This window comes from Mastacembelus armatus, chromosome 11 (assembly GCF_900324485.2).
Source record: "Mastacembelus armatus chromosome 11, fMasArm1.2, whole genome shotgun sequence".
In the NCBI taxonomy this organism is placed as follows: domain Eukaryota; kingdom Metazoa; phylum Chordata; class Actinopteri; order Synbranchiformes; family Mastacembelidae; genus Mastacembelus; species Mastacembelus armatus.
In genome coordinates, this window is record NC_046643.1 from 16,459,795 (window position 1) to 16,472,494 (window position 12,700).

The following is a 12,700-nucleotide window of genomic DNA, read 5'->3' on the forward strand; positions in this document are numbered from 1 at the left end:
GGAGGTCGCATCATTAACATCCCATCAGCTTGCTACAAGCCACATACAATGTACAGATTTTGTCCTTAATAGTGATTAATGTACGTTTCTCTCATTAAAAGATAGATTTGAAGTCGGTTATAAGATTGTTTTAACATGTCTTTAAAGCCCAGAGCTAAAAAGAGAAACTGTAAATCAGGAGGTCATGTTGCAAAGCAGATTATAAAAGGAAAATATAAACTGATTTATTATTATAACAGCGGAGTTTAATTGTCACTCCTGAGGAAACAATGACTCAACTCAGCTCACTGTCACACAGGGAAAACAATTGCATCTAAATGCAAAAGGGAGGGGGGGGGGATCACTCCTTTTTAGCCCGACACTCGAGCCCTCAGCAGTAATGACTCCTGGTAACAGAGGAAGACAAAGCTGCGTGGCAGAAAATCCATTAGTGAGTCTGCTGCTAGATAGCACAGAGACACAGAGGAATGGTAGCTTTTGATACTGCGAGGCCGACTGCACTGGAGGCAGCAGAAATAACTGCCTTGTCTTTTTTTTTTTCTGGGAGCATCTGAGAAGGCTGGCAGTTGGCCTGCATGCCTGAACCCCGGTGGAAAACTAATATCTGAAACAGCGCTCTAGAGCCGAGGTGTGTGTGTTTGGGTCAGGCCATGACTGGAGGCCGACGGACTGAGAGAATAAGGGGATTGAAACACACAATTGAATGAAATTTGGGGATTGCAGCAGTTCTGCCTGTCACAATACTAAAATGTTGACAGAGAATCCAGTAAGCCTGGTCAAAAATTTAATTTGGTACTGTTTCATTTTATCCACCTTTTAAAGTCTGCCATTGGTTTCAAATGTAGTGTTTTTATTATATCTGGGGCTATTTTAAGCCTCTGGTAGAGATTAGACATTGGCAAGACTGGGACAAATTTGGAGGGGCAGTGCATTTACCTGTAACATCGTAAGTATTTTCTCTAACATGAAATATTCATAACTAAACAACAATTAAAGTATGGGAAATAATTTCAATACAAAATAATATTGAGCATAGTGCAATTATTTCTTAATCTATTGAGAAAAAAAAAACAGGTTGTTCTAAAATAGGACCCGTCAATCCCAGTGAGAAGCAGCTATAGTATATTGACTTTTTTTTAGACATTTAGTATAATTGTAAAGGTGTCAAAGGGAGTACCATTATTGGAACCAACAAATAACACTCCGACTAACTTTTATTCTGATTTTACTCAAATAAAAGTTAAGCTTTCTGATTGTATAGAGGTCAAAGGTAATCACATTGAATGTCATTGTTTAGTGGCAGTAGTGGCAGCATTTTTCTTTGGAAATATTTATATACATATATTCCATTTAGAGATTGAGGTAGATATTGAGTTCACAATGTGGCACTTGAGTATTTCTGAACTTCCAGCAGGCCATTTAGATCATACCATTGTCATTCCAGCACTTTGAAAGAATAGTGTTTATGATAGTTAAAAGTAGAGTACTTTCAAAACACTATGCGACGAGGAAGCAGTACAAGGAGGAGAGAAAACAGAAGGATGAATAAGGAGGAGTGAGTTAAGGAGATGACTGAGCTGCCCATCTGCTTTAAGGGCAGGCGATGAGATGAGGCACTTCCTTCCATGTACGTCCAGCAGCTGCAGGGGAGGATTTAACCTCTGGATTCGCCTTCATTCTCTCTTTCAAACACACATACAAGCATCAGTCCTGTTTTTTTCTTGACATGAAATTTACTGAAATTGAAAAAAAAGATAATGGAGGGATTAAAAAAAAAAAAAAGAGGAGAAAAAGTGGTGGTTATGCGCACTGTTGCTTCTGTGAGACTTCACCAATAAACAAAACAGCATGACCACTCATCTCTCTGTGTTTATTGTAAGTGGATGCTAGAAGACCTCATTTCTCTGCACACTGAAACCTGAACTGGCTCTTTAGCCTCCTGCCTTTTCACTCTCATCTCTCTTTTTTATCTCCTTGCATCTTTGTCTCCATCTTGACAATTAGCTTGTTCACGTTACAGTTCTCATGCACTAAATCCACTGTGGGAAATACTTAATACTTAATAATAAAATGCAGCATTCATTCAGTTCTATCAGCCTTTCACTTCTGTCTGATGACATGTTTAGAGTAGGTTAGAGCCCAGCTCCTGACCCACTGCCTGCAGACTGATTTCTGTGACTTTCCTTCTTCCAGCCCCTCCGAGTCCCAGAGGCAGCAGCAGCTAGTTACACACATCTTTTTCATTGCTTCCTTTTCATTTAATTTCACTCTCCATCTTTCACTCTTTTTAAAAATATTTTTTTAGTTTTTGCTGTCAAACAATGTCTTTGTCTTTGTTCTGTCTCACTATGTGTCACATATCACAACAGCCTTTCAGTGTCTGTCCAGTGAAACATTGTTTCGGCAGCTGCAGTCATCCATATTGTACAGCTGAGGAGGACGCATGTCATATATTTGATGTACATTATGAATAACGTGCTCTGGAAAGTTCCAGTTCTTCATGGACTGAAATGTTTTTAAATGAGAAGCTTTCAGTACACAAATGCAATACCTGTGGTAAGAATTTAGCTTTTTAATATATTTCTGGGAGCATTTCAGCCTCTATTCAAAAGTGACCAGTGAAGAGGTGACAGGAAGTATAGACAAAGGTCTCTGGCCAAGATTAAACCAGCAATGTTGTGGGTGGGTGCTCCTCTTCCTTTTATCTTAATATGTTTTCATTTTTTTGGAATTTATAATAATTTCAGTGAGCATCACATCAACACACTGAAAGAATCAGATGAGCAACAATTTCACTCTAACAAACATGTGCATGAAACAACATTTAACAGCATTGAAAGATTAGCATGACGTAAGAAGGAGTTGGTGGTGGAGGGAGCAGAGAATTAACACATTAATATGATTTGATGTTACCAGTCAGCTGGTAGCCAAACACCTGCCAAATGAGCCGCTGAAGCATGAACGAAGCAGCTGATGGCAGTCAGCTAACATAAGCTGCTTTAGTGCTGTGCCTGAACTAGTGTTTTGTTACGGTTTAGTGTCTCCTCACAGCAAGAAGGTTCTGGGTTCAAATCCTGTACAGACATGGGCCTTACTGTGTGAGCTCGTATGTTTTCTATGTGTCTGTGTGGGTTTTCTCTGGGTATTCTGGTTTCTTCCTACATGCAGGTTTGGGTTGTGTTAATTGACTCTTAATTGTCCGAGGGTGTGAATGTGTTACGTTTTTTTTCTGTCTCTGTCAGCCCTGTGATAGCCTGGCGATCTGTCCAGGGTGTACGCCACCTCTGACCCAGTGTCAGCTGGGATTGGCTCAAGACCCCCATGACCCTGTAGGTGCAGGGCAAGAGGTAGACAGTAAATGGATGAATGGATAAATTAGTTTAATGGAAAAGAAATGAAAGGAAAAAGGGTATTGTCTAATGAAAGACACTTGTTTGGTCTTATTCCTTTGGCTATAATTTCTGGTGTGTATACCAACATTGCAGTCACTTATGTGGTTCAGGTCTTACTGTGTCTGATGAAGTGTGCACTAGAATGAAAATTACTGACAGTGGCCTGTTAGCACTGTGGCAGCTAATCCATAACCCTGGTCAACCACACACACTTGTGTACACACAGGGACACACACATGCATACACAGAGATACCGGAACACACTCCCACTCTATTGACACTTGACCTTTACAGAAAGCAGGGGTGCAGATCAACTGACCAGAAGCTGCTGTCAGTCAAAGAGAATCTATCCCGCCTCCCCCTCCTGCTTCCTTCCATCCCTCGCCTCTCCGCTTGCACTCAATAATCATTAGTCATTGTTAGTATACGTAAGTAATGAGTGTATGTGAAGAGATGAGGGGAAGGCTGAGTGGAGAACAGTTTTTATTTGAGAAAAAAATGAATTCATGCTCAGACAATATGGAGGAAATATAACAGAGATATGAGTCAGGATGAAGCTAATAGATGTGACTGAGAGAAAGGGATCAGGTTGGACAAGAAGCAGATTTGCTTATCAGAGTACACAAAACACACACACACATAAACACACATGATGTTGGCGACTCAGACTGGTCCTATCTCAGTAAACACAGCTTTGGTTATAGTGGTGTCACACTAAGCTCAGTGCCTTGACAAAGGGAGACAGAACCTGCTATTCTGTGCGTGTGCGTGCGTGTGTGTGTGTGTGTGTGTGTGTGTGTGTGTGTGTGTGTGTGTGTGTGTGTGTGTGTGTGCGTGCGTGCGGGTGCGTGCGGGTGTGTGTGTGTGTGTGAGAGAAAAAGTCTGTCTGTATGAAACTGTGTCTGTTGCAAAAATACAAAAATGATAGCAATATAAAGCCATCAGGTCTAAATCTGTATGTGTACTTTGTAACTCTTCTCCATAGATTGACTCCCTATTAGATGTTTAATAATTAACTAGATCATCCTCCTGGGTCACTGGTGGGATTGTTGGACAGCGGTGGGAGGAAGTACAGATACACCTGTACTACTGTGCTCACTTCTACACATGAAATCAGAACCTTTCATGCAAGTCCAGTACTCACTCTACCTTCAGTTCTGCTTTGTGCTTCACCAGTAAGTGGCTAACACCTGTCTGCAGTTTGGAGCTGAGCAGATACTGTACCATGGGTTTATGGGTGTTTTTTAGCTGCTTGCTGCATTTTAAAACAGAGCTGATGAGAGCAGTTAAAGTGAACCAAAACATTAAAGTTACACTCCAGAAAATCAAAACAGCTGGAAGTAGCAAATAGTAGTCGGTAGTAGTCCCACAAAGTGGAGACCTGCAGAGCTGTTTGATAATTAAGTGTGGATTCTGTCACTTTGAAGTGCCCCTTTCATACACATTGTTGAAGTCAAATATTAATAGCAGCAGTTTTAAGTGTAAGCTTTAGCTCCTTTGCACACCTCTGTAAATTGAATATCTTCTTCTTACACGGTTGGTCAAACAATAACATCATTTTAAAGATAAAGATGTATTATACTGTAAGTGCTGGCCCATACTTGCACATTAATTACATTTACCTTATGCATACTTTTCCACATTTATATGCAGGGAATCCAGTGCAGTACACTCCTTGCCACAACCACACGTCATATGCATATGCTCAGGTTTTTCATGCACTTATGACAATGGCTAGTCAAAATTATGGTTTACTATGTCTGCAACAGTTATTTTTATAAAGATTTACTGAATTGATCCCTGAATTAATAAAATGTCAAAAAAAAAAAAAAATCCTTTGACATGTTTGTAGACCCCAGAATGATGTCTTTTGTCTAACCAACATTTCTAAACCCTGAGATTTTTAGTTTTTCATATCAAGGTGCAAGAATCCTCACATTTCTCTGGAATAATGAAATCTTTGGCTTAATTCTAAAAATCACTTAAATTATCTACATAATATATTACCTGAATTATTGTTTCAGGGGCCAGATTCATGACCCTTAGCGGGGGATGGTGTCTGCATGTCTTTTATGTTTACATCGTTTATACATTTGGCCCCAGCACAATTGACAGTGTGTATAACATCCAGGACATATCCATATAATCCACAGATTTATACTGCTGCAGATGCACGCAGATTGCTCACATACCAATGCACACATGTATATGTGGCGACAGCAAAACTCGATCTACAGGTGGAAGAATATCAGAGCTAACGTGGAGCTAACTGGCTGCCTTCCAGTAAACTGATGCCAGTGTTTGTGCATGTGTCCAGTTGGTGTGTTAGGCCACATTCATTTCGAGTAGATTGCATGTGACAGAGAAGAGCATCAAACTCGTGCTTACGCCGAGGAAAGATGCTGAAGACACAGGGCAGATGAGGAGGGAGAGTGAACGAGAGACATCAGGCTTGTTCAGTTGTTGTTGTTGGAAACAAAGTGCTGATAAATGATTTACTTTTTCCCTGCATTTAAGCACATTCCTTCATTAAACAACAACAGCAGGCAGACCAGCATGTTTGGATTTGCAGAGGGACCCTGATGCACACACGTACACACATGGACACACACACCCATGCGCACACACTCCTTCAAGCACAAGCTGACTCACAGTTATGCCTTGTCAAATACACACAAAAAGAGCAGCACAGGAGAGTAGGTCAGACTAACCAGCTCAGTCTCACTACATTTGCAACTTACAAGGACTCACTTTAGATGCTACACATGCAAATCTGCTCATAAACATGTACAGCACTTACACACAGAGACATGTAGCCAGAATCCATGCCAACATGCACTTAAACAATATATTGACTGTAGAGAAAGTATTTATTTTGAAAAGTCACACTGTGTTACACATTTATTTGCTCCCTCTGTTCAAACATACAAATATACAGAGGAGTTGTACATCTTTGTAAATGCAATCTACAAATTCATTCATTTGCATAACTAAACACGTGTGTTTACCTAAATCCTGAGCTCAGAACAACATTTGGACACAAAATCCCCCAGATATACATAGTGTAAATCTCTTTAACTGTTGTGATGGGTATTTTTAATTGGAGATTCATTTTAATTCTGCATCTGCGCTCCATGCTGGAGATTTCTACTGCTGCAGACGCACAAAGATTCATCACACACCCACACATGCACATATATATGTAGTGACAGCAGTGCTCTATCAACAGGTGGAAGAATATCAGAGCTAGCATTGAACAGGGCTGCCTTTCAGTAAACTGATGCCTGTTTTAGTGTACGTATGTGTGTGTGTGTGTCTCCGTTTGGTGTGTTTTGACACATTCACATTGAATATACATTCACACAGTGACATCCATTCAGATGTTGATAGCCAGGACTGACTGCAGCAGTGTTAGCTGATGCCAACATCAGCAATGAAATCCCTGTTTTCCAGGGAGCAGCAGAGGTCTGTGTCTCATCACTCATGCAGAGTTAAATAAATGACTGAGTGACTGAGAAGATTAATGGCAGGTATATTTTACACTGGTGTTCCCTCTGTAAATCAACAAGCAGAAAGCTGGACGCAGAAATGAGGGAGGGCTAAGGAGGAATTAGAAGAGGGAGAAGGATAAGACCGAAAGGAAGAGTTGGGTGGAGTGATGAGATGAGGAGGAGCAGATTGAGGGGAAAGTAGGACTCACCCATAAAAGCCTGTTTGTTTCCTAAACTGTTTACTCCACTGTGCAGTCCTGTACCATGAGACCGTTACACCACTTGTCCATTGCTGTTCCACTCAGATGATGAAGGAGAGCATTGATGGAGACATTTCCATTTGGCTTCTTTTATGAAATATGAGTATGAAATGGTGGAGCTCAGCCGGGTGATGTATGGCAGCATCCAGTGGGAGTAGCACACTCAGACTTTCTTACTTTGGCACACTTTCAGGCCATCTTGTCTACAACACAAATCAATAGAGAACAGAGATTAGGGCATATTTAGTTATGAGCTCAGTGATGGATATGGTTTCCAACATACAGTAGCTATCTGTGGTGGTGCCAACATGTCTGTGGAGAGGAAAAAAAAAAACTTGGAAGATTTATAACTGCCCATAATCTCCTATCCTTTATGACTAAATATAAGAAATGAAAAGCCACAAAAATCCTTTTTAATTTTATGTGTGACAGATATTAAATATCATATATCAAAGGGAGCACATGTAACCACACTGACAGGTTATTTGTTAGATTTCTACTGTACCATTTGGTTCAGTGGATAATGGCTATGGTCTATGTGGACATCTTAATCTTATTCATTTTGTTACTGACATATTCATGATGATAGGTTTGTTGTTTAAAAAATCATTTGTATTGCTGCAAAGTTTGTCTACAAATTGCATATTCAGACATGTATAAAAGAGTTGGAAGGGTTGCATCTTGTACTTTTTCTAACTTATTGCAGTTTCTTTTAGAAAATGCTGTATTTTGCCAGTTTGGTCTCTTAGCACCACTGAACTCACTGAACCAGTTGACCAGAGTGTACAATAGAGCTTGAAAAATTCATCTTAAAGTTCTCCCAAGGACTCATTATTGTGTGGCTCTTTCACTATCTACAGCTTTGACTTGAACTATACAGCTCCTGTATGTCTGTCTGTATGACTAACTTAATAATTACCTTCTGCCTTCATTGCTTTGTGTATTACCAAGACAACTGTGTAAGTCTTAGATGAATAACCAAAATATTCAACATATATACTGTATTTAATAGATACTGTGCTGTAAAACAAAATGAATGATATATTTAGTGTGTTATATTTGGTCTTCTCTTGGTCTCTCTATAGGTTTGATTATCAGGAGCTCCTTCACAACTCCACCTTCTGTTTAGTGCCTCGAGGTCGACGTCTTGGCTCCTTCCGCTTCCTGGAATCATTACAGGTAACGATATAAACATATATAATTCTATAAAGTTTAATTATTGTTGTGCTTTACACCTGCATTCCACGGCATTAATGGTGCTAAAAATGCTGCAGGTTCTAATTGTGCATGTCCATTCATTAATGCAAATTATTCTGCTATGCTTTAGAACAGGTTTTCTTATTTCACCTGAGAGATAAGCTATAGTTGTGGTGTTATCCATGCATTCACTGATTTCAAGTGGTCACAAAAATGGTGAGATTTAGCAACATTTGAGTATGCGGCCATAAGTTTCACAGGTTTTAAGTTTTGTAACTTTCACATAAAATAATCTAGAGTTATACATCCCACAATCCCACATTTCTGTACTTTGGTAAACTTTATTGTTGTGCATCCTTCAATTCAATTTGCATGGATACTTCAGGGTCCTCCATATTCTGTAGGGCCCACATAAACAAACAGCTAACCTCTCTGTTTCCACATGCCAACACTCTAATCATCATTAACTGTTATATCTCCCTCTACATAACACTGTTAGTGTAACCAAATTATACTTACACAGGAAACAGCCCTGGGTAAATGAGATCCTGCTCACATACAGTTCAGTCAACGTGAAGGTGCACAGAATGTGCAGAATGTCTCAGAGCCGTGCAGCCTGTTGGTCATTGACACCTTGATGGTCACATCTGCAAGTGTTTTCTATTAACTTACAGACTTAGCTATAAACAGTTTATTTGCTATTTGCTCAGCCTTTAAAACTACGTCCATTAGCACATGGAGATTCATACACACTAACGCAAATACTGGAAGGATTCATTTAGGTCCATCAGTGAAATGTGCAAGTATACAAACAATGAAGAAGCCACAGGCGGTGAAGTGAAAGAGCAGCTTAAACCAGTCAGCCTGCTGTAGTTCTTTCTCTACCACCCAAGTCGACAGTCTCGCACCAGTGCAGGAAGCAGTAGTGGCTGTTTTTAGATTTGCCAAACACTGAACTCTCAGGCTGCTACAATGTTCCCTGGCTGCACTACTGTCTGTGTGTGTCTGTGTGTGTCTGTGTGTGTCTGTGTGTGTCTGTGTGTGTCTGTGTGTGTCTGTGTGTGTCTGTGTACATGAATGGTCCGGAAGCATCCATAGGAGTGGCAGCCTGCCCCACTGCTGATGTCTGCTGAATGGACAAATCCACATACACTTGGCTTGGCAGCAGGCAACAGTCAGAGTCCCTTTTTCTTCCTGTCTCCTTTTTTTATCTTCTAGTTTACTATCTCACTCTTTTACTCCTGCTGCCTCTCTTTTCCATTCAGACCACTTTTCAGTATGTGTAAATATATATACATTTGTATTAATTTTGCTGCCAGCTAAACCACAAAAGGACTGGCAGTTACCAGTGTGGTGGGAAACCTATGGCCAGCTTTCCAATGTACACAGACACACATTTAGTCGCTCCTCCATATACACATTCACTCGAAGCCTCTCCTTCTTCCTCTCCCAATGCAAACAAACCAAAAACAAGCTACACAGCACACAGGCTTTCATATTGCCCTACCTCTAAGCAGGGGGGCCTTGAAATGTTTAAGACTTGCCCTCAGAGTGCCTCATCTCAGGGAGCAGACTCATAGAAGCCTCAGGCTGCATTTCAAATTTAGAGGCCTCGGATTATCACTCCGACCTTCGTGTGACCTTGTTGTAACCTGTGGCTGACTCCAACACATACACACACACATGCAGGTCTTCCTATTTTCTCAACTGTCCTTCAGCAGGTCTATGGTCAGACCAAATGCAAGAGTGTGGTAGTCCCTGTGGGTTGAAAAGAGCATTTGATCTCCACCATTTTGGTTGCTGCTGCAACTGATGTTCTCTGGTGGTTTAATTATAAAAAAAAAGTGGGTAAAAAAAATAAAACGTGCAGACTTATCAACACAGGGAGCAGAGAGGAATAGAGCAGGATGGGATGAGAGTGTAATGGATAGAAAAGGCAAAAGGAATACAGAGAGAGAAGCTGATAGATGCACAGACAGGGGGAGGAAAAAAGTGGAGCAACATCAAAAACCTGTCAGTGAATAAGGGGATTAGTCATCATCAAAAAAATCAACTTCAATAAGGCATGAAGCCTTCAAGTATCAACTGCTTCCTTCTTATTCCCCTGCCATCCCTTTATTCGTCTTTCTTTTCCTTCACTTTACTGTCTTCCCTGCATATATCCCCTCAGTGGTTGTACCTAATTACTACACAGTCAGTCCTGTCAGCCACATCTGTGTTTGCATGTATATGAGTGTAAATGTCTTTAACAAACCTCCAGGGTCTCCTGAGAAAGAGAGATACAAGGTATTATTAATTCCAGTCATCCTATACAGCTTTTGCACACACACACTCACACACATACTCTTACACACATACACTCACACATACACTTATACATTGGAGATTGATAATATTGTTTGCTCAGTTTTTTTTTTTTTTTTTAATCCCAGTACCAAGCAGCTGGGACTGAACTCATACAGACTGTTATATTCTTGCAGCCGTAGTATATCATGTTATGTTGTCTACCACCAAAGAGGAGCTGGGAAAAAGGGATGTTGAACTGGGAGGAACCCAGTCAGACTGCAGCTGATCACAGCTGGTGTATATGTGAATGGCTCACTCACAGTTTTTTTTTTAACTTTCACTGTCTCTATTGACTATTATGCTTATATGCATTTATGTGTGTGTGCGTTTCCAGGCTGCATGTATCCCAGTGTTGCTGAGTAATGGTTGGGAGCTGCCTTTTTCTGATGTCATACAGTGGAACCAGGCAGTTATCGAGGGAGATGAGAGATTATTGCTACAGGTAACACACAGCATGGGTGCAAACATACAACCCTACAGAGACATGTTTAGATCTACCATCAGGCTCTCCTTGGGGGCCCCTAGCATGCCACCGGCCTGTCCAGCTGGATTTGCTTTTGATTTCTCAAGGTGTTTTGTTTCCTATCCAAGAGGCTTCTTCTTCCACACACCCATATCTGGATGGCAGAAAAGTCTATCTAAAGCTTCCTGCAAGACAAAACCCCAGAGTTTATGGTCTTGTGATGGACAAGGCTAAGATTAGCCCTTTTCAGGTGTATATTTGATGTTTCTTTATCAACACTGAAAGCAGAGATACAGGTGGGATACAGTTGGCCCAGGGAAATTACCATTATATGGGCAGGCACCAGGCCAACCCTTCTCATATGGATTTCCAGATTTTTATTTTGCTTATTTTATCAAAATAAACAAATTATTAACTTAAAAAAGCAGAAATAATGAACTCCACAGGGTCATTTCATGCAGATCCAAGGCCAGTATATTCCTCTGTGCATCAGTGTTAAGCAAAGGTTCACTTGGTTTAAAAGTGTTGAATATTGAAAAGCATCACCAGTGCAGAGCTACAAAGCTTTACCTGCATGTAGACAGTGTGGTTACAGGTTGGGACTCATTGAGATTAACCACCCAGAGGGGCTTTAATCCAGCTTCAGTTTAAAAGCGCTCGCTCATCCTCTGCGTTTTTGTCTCCACTCACATATACAACACAACAGCCACTATCTGCTCCAGCCATTATCACTCTCTCACACACAAATTACATCGTGTCTACTCTGCACTGAGCTGCTTCAATCTCAACCGGTAGAGGACACAATTTGGCATTCGGCTAACAAGCCCCCAAGAGCTCAGAGCGGAGTAGACGTTTTCAAATCTGGACCGAATTGGATCGAGTGAGCTGACCTCATTTCTGCACACCTACAAAAGTTTCACACAAAAACACATATACAACATGCACGAATATTCATGCTCTGTCTGATATGAGCTTAACGAACATTAACCTTTTGCAGAAAAGGCTGAGTGTGGGCAGATAAACTGAGGATGAAACTAGAATGAAGACATCCTTCAGATACTCAGGGAGAAGTACAGGAGAAAGGTGAAGGGCTGAGAGGTTGAAAAAATAGAGATAGAGGTTTATCAACCTCCCAGCTTCTTTTAGTGGCAATCATTAGAAAATGTTCTACCTAAATGGTTTAAAGGAGTCAACTGCTCACACTTCTCAGTTCAACGTGACTTTCTTCCACTTTAAGCCATTGAACTTAACTCTCTAAGTGATTAAATCAATTTTGTTGATTTACTTGAAAACCCCCTTTACTCCTTGCTAATTAAGGTTTAATTAAGTCGCCAGGCCCCAAATGAACTGTGTGTCAACTGTTTTTAGAAGCCAGGTTAAGCAGACACTCACTTCAGGTCACAGTTTTTTACACTTAAATGTCATTTCCCACTTTTCTCTTTTTCCATCTATTTAAAAACAACAAGTAAAACGTTCAGTGGCTTTCTTTGGTATTCCCCTTATCTTTCTCATCTCACCATTCAAATATGTTGGTCTTCTCATGTTTTTTCT

General features: G+C 40.6%; 1 protein-coding gene across 2 annotated transcripts in view; it reads left to right on the forward strand.

Moving 5' to 3' along the window:
* The window catches only part of ext1c (exostoses (multiple) 1c), a 65,518-nt gene that overhangs the window by 45,593 nt on the left and 7,225 nt on the right, over positions 1-12,700 (forward strand). For both annotated transcript variants that reach the window (XM_026299904.2, XM_026299905.2), the window contains 2 exons: positions 8,229-8,322; positions 11,021-11,128. In XM_026299904.2, coding sequence (XP_026155689.1) covers positions 8,229-8,322; positions 11,021-11,128 — 202 coding nt within the window. The remainder of the gene's footprint in view (positions 1-8,228; positions 8,323-11,020; positions 11,129-12,700) is intronic.